At 39.2% G+C, this 4241-nt stretch overlaps 1 protein-coding gene across 1 annotated transcript in view; it reads right to left on the bottom strand.

Moving 5' to 3' along the window:
- Nucleotides 1-231: 231 nt before the first annotated feature.
- slc4a5a (solute carrier family 4 member 5a) overlaps nt 232-4241 on the bottom strand; it is a 41409-nt gene continuing 37399 nt past the window's right edge. The window contains exon 25 of the mRNA XM_008294628.1: nt 232-397. Within this exon, the coding sequence (XP_008292850.1) occupies nt 232-397 (166 nt within the window). The remainder of the gene's footprint in view (nt 398-4241) is intronic.

Here is a 4241-nt window from a genome sequence, read left to right as displayed (position 1 = left end):
CTACGATTTAGAGCAAAACATTGAAAAAAAATTCACCAGTTCAAAAGTAGATGCTTTTCCAAATGCAGTGATTGCACCAGTCCCATCCCAGTCTGTTTAACTGTCTGTTCAGTTTGCTTACAGCTGTCTGTCTATACCACCTCGTACTGTCTTTGGGTCAGCACTGGCTGCATTCAGTAGTCCGCCCACACTGTGCTGTGTGTTCTCTCAACAAGATATTGTGTCTCAGCTTCATAACGTGGTCTCGCTGCTCATATCCCGGGGCCGGTGGTGGTCGATGTCTGAGTCGTAGTCTGACTCCATCTCAATCTTGACCTGGGGCACGGGGCAGGCCATTCCTCGGCCCATAGGGATGGCCGGAGATGACGGGCAGGAGATCTTCAAGTGAAGGGTGATGCTGAGGAAGGGCAAGCTCTAGTTACCATACACACCCACAGACAAAGACACCGAGGGGCGGCCAGGGAGGGTGGAGGCTCTCAGCCATGAAGCACCAGGACTCCAGCAAAAAACACCAGCAGCTCATGTCAGTGATGAGTGAGAGAAGAGGAACTAGAGAGCAACAAGATGCTGTAGTTTTTGCCTGTAGACACAATGTCTTAGGGTTCAGACTGGGAATGGTGATGGGGGAAAGGTTGGGAGAGGGTTTACAGTGTGTACCATAAACATGGGAATCCGTTTGTTGCAGCCCTTTGCGAGTGAATCCAGCGGAGAGTAAAGATCAAATCTAATTACCTTTTCTAAAAGTATTTAAGCATCATTTGTTTTATGTCAATCTCAAATGAGCATTTTTCCCAAATGTATAAAGGAAGAGCCTGAGGTGATCTTGATTGAATAAAGAGCATGTAAACTACAGACATAATTAAATAAATACATATATATCATCTCAAAACGTAATGAACCAGTAATAGTAGGGACGTTCATACTACAACATATTATGACTTCATATTAAAGACTTTCAGGCATTTCATTAAAGAAACATACCCTGCTTTTTGGAGCAGTCACTGGTAATCGTTCACAAATTGCCCTATTCTAACATTTAGAATTTCGAATGAATGTATTTTTAATGGCACAATTTGACAGTCAGGGGCAATCACATACTGTAGTTTTCTTTACCTAAAGTTGACAGCATCTATCAAAACAAGTTCATATTAATCAGTAATCAGTTACTCTGTCAATTCCAAACCATGCCTCTTTCAAAGCAATGCAGACATGATGAGAAATTCAGAAAATCAAACTCTCCCAATAGGCCAAAAAAATAAATAAATTAATTGAAGGGAAAAAATTACATGTAAATTCTAAATAAGCAAAGGCTGCACTTTCAGTACAATATACTGTATTTGCACTGAAACTGTGGTGGCTCCAGGTGAAGGTGGGTCAGAGAGCTGGGGCAGACTACATTTCACATGCAGGTAGGATGATGTGCTAAACAGATTCCGCACACGGAGGAAAAAGAAACAACCAAAACCATGTTTGCTACATATGGATGATTACACAGTGAAAAATAAAGTAGCCTACAATAAATCCTCTACACGCACTGGATACATAGTGGACCAAAAAGACCACGCATTATTTTATTAGTCTATTCCACAAGGTAATCTAAACAAAGAATCTTGATCAGTGGTTTTAAGACAAAGCAAACTATGCACCATCCACTTCAGTTCATCACCCCTCACCTCACAGACACTGCTTTTAACAGTGCTTCAAAACTACAAACACTCATCAATGAAGAATTACAATCTGCTGAGTTGTGTGTACATAGAGCAGCGTAGTGCACATAATGTCATACTGACACGTAGCACATTACACAGGAAGAATAGCAGCAGGAGTGCACGGTTCATCACATTACAATGATCTGCATTGCCTTAAAGTGCATGGAGAGGAGACTGAACCCAAATATAACAACGAAGGAAATCTGGACTATGGGGATGATGTTACTATTTAAATAATAGGTCCACAACCGCGGGCAGACATGTCCCCATTGAACAATGTTCATGTGTATAATTTAAATTATTAGGATTTTTTGTTTTTTTTAAATGAACAAAGGAGGAAATGTTACAGAAATAATGATGGGATTTTTTTTTTCTAGTTTGAGGAGTTTAAAAAACAATATTTTACTCTGGAAGTACACAACACATTGGACCTAATAGTTTGTTGTTCGTGGCAGTGAAGGGGAATTTAATGCAAAGCAACATCATGACATAACACAAGCTTTCATGAGATGCTGTCATGCATCTGAGTCTACCGTAGTATTAGATAGTGTTTCCTGTGATCACTTTGATAAGACATTTTTAAAAAATGTACCGTTTTGGTTGTATTTTTAAAGGGTCAGTTCATCCAAACTACAAAAACACAAAAACATACAGTACCAAAACATTTAGACATTGAAACAAAATCAGTATAATTTGGATTGCATTCTTTTTTTTAAATTTTATTTTACAAGAATTTCCGATTTCACTTTCATGGTACAGTGAAAACAGATTTGTACAAATCTTAATAATCTCCATGAATTGAAAATCTAAAATGTGAATAGGTGATTGCATATGTATTCATCCACTTCAATGTGACTAGAGTAGGCCGTCCTTTAAATACACCTATGATTACTCTGAAGGAGTTATAAGTGGCTTCTATTGAATGTAATAAATCTATACACTGAAGTCAGCTGGTTGAAGGTTTGATGAAAACAAAGTTGATATTTTTAGCCATCAGTCTAAGCTATGTTTGTCAGACACCAAACACTGCACATCATCACAAACACATCCTCCCCACTGTGAAGCATGGTGGTGGCAGCATCATAATGGGAGGATGACTGTCAGCAGCAGGCCTGGGGAGGCTTGCATAGGTAGAGGGTAAAATTAATGCGGCAAAGTATCAAGAAATCCTGAAAGACAACTTGATACAGTCTGCAAGAGAACTGTGACTTGGGAGAAGATTTGTTATCCAGCACGAAAACGACCCAAAGCAGATAGCCAAAGCTACAAAGAAATTGTTTAAAGACAACAAGGTAAATGCTATGGAGTGGCCGAGTCAGGACCCAGAGCTCAATTCAATTGAGAAAGCATGGCTGGGCGTAAAAAGGGCTGTTTGCTCACATTTCTCATACAACCTGACAATTTTTGCAAGAAAGAATGGGCTTTAATTGCAGTGTCCAGACGCGCAAAGCTGACTGAGACCTATCCAGACAGACCCAATGCTGTAATTGCAGCCAAAGGTGCATCTAGTAAACACTGACTTGAAGGGGGTGAATACTTAGGCAATCAGATATTTTACATTTTAAATTAATTGACATAATTTGGTAGAAATCTGTCCTTTCTTTGACATTAAGAAGCCTTTTTTTTTTTTTTTTTTTTGTAAATTATTGTCAAAAAGGCAAAATGAAATTGGTCATGATTCAAAATTGAAAAGCAAAACAAAGAGGCAAAATTATAAGAGAGGTGAATACTTTTTAAATGTGCTGCACTGGTAATTGCATTATTTATTTATTTTTTTTAATCAACAGAAATGTTCAGGACCAATCTACCAGTTACTGTAGAGAATCCACAGAACTCCCTGGGAACAGTTTTGATTAGTATTTTCTGACCAAGAAACAGTGCTCTGTGGATTATGCAGAGTAACAGGGAGGGATGCTGCAGGTCATTTTCTCCATTGCTGATGGCATCACAATAAAATCCACATCCACTGCATTGCAGAGGAGGCAGAAATCTGAGAAGCAGACACCTCAAAAGCTGTGCTGACAGAATGACATTTCTAACCTTGTTTGGGCTGACAACACAAGGCTGCTGCAACACCTACATGGCACATTCATCATATCACCCCCATATAATAAGAAGGTAAGATATAAAGATAATGTGAGGAGGAGCCCTTCTACTGCACCTGCACAAACTGCATGTATCACAAGTGATTGAAAAACCAGGAGTTCTGCTGAATGTCACTGCTGGAAGTCCTTTCCCTAGTTATTGTCATCCCTTTCTCATATTTTCTCCTGATTAAAACTCAGCATTACAATCTTTTAATCAAGTGTACTTAAGTCACTAAAGATCTGCTCACTTTTTATTTCCATGCCTGCTGCCACACCTGTAGGCTATGATCCCCTGAGGGGAAGCTTATTATCACTGCTATCCACTCTCTGCTTGGAATCTCTCTGAGGAGAGATGAAGTCTGTATGTACTACATAATTCCAGCAGGAAAAGAAGTACTCAAAATGTTACTTAAAGGAGAAAATTGCAGGGTTTAGTAGCATCTAG

Source organism: Stegastes partitus, unplaced genomic scaffold (assembly GCF_000690725.1).
Source record: "Stegastes partitus isolate 25-593 unplaced genomic scaffold, Stegastes_partitus-1.0.2 Scaffold981, whole genome shotgun sequence".
Classification (NCBI taxonomy): Eukaryota; Metazoa; Chordata; class Actinopteri; family Pomacentridae; genus Stegastes; species Stegastes partitus.
Note: the sequence above shows the minus strand (reverse complement) of the source record. Positions and strands in the feature narration are given on the sequence as shown.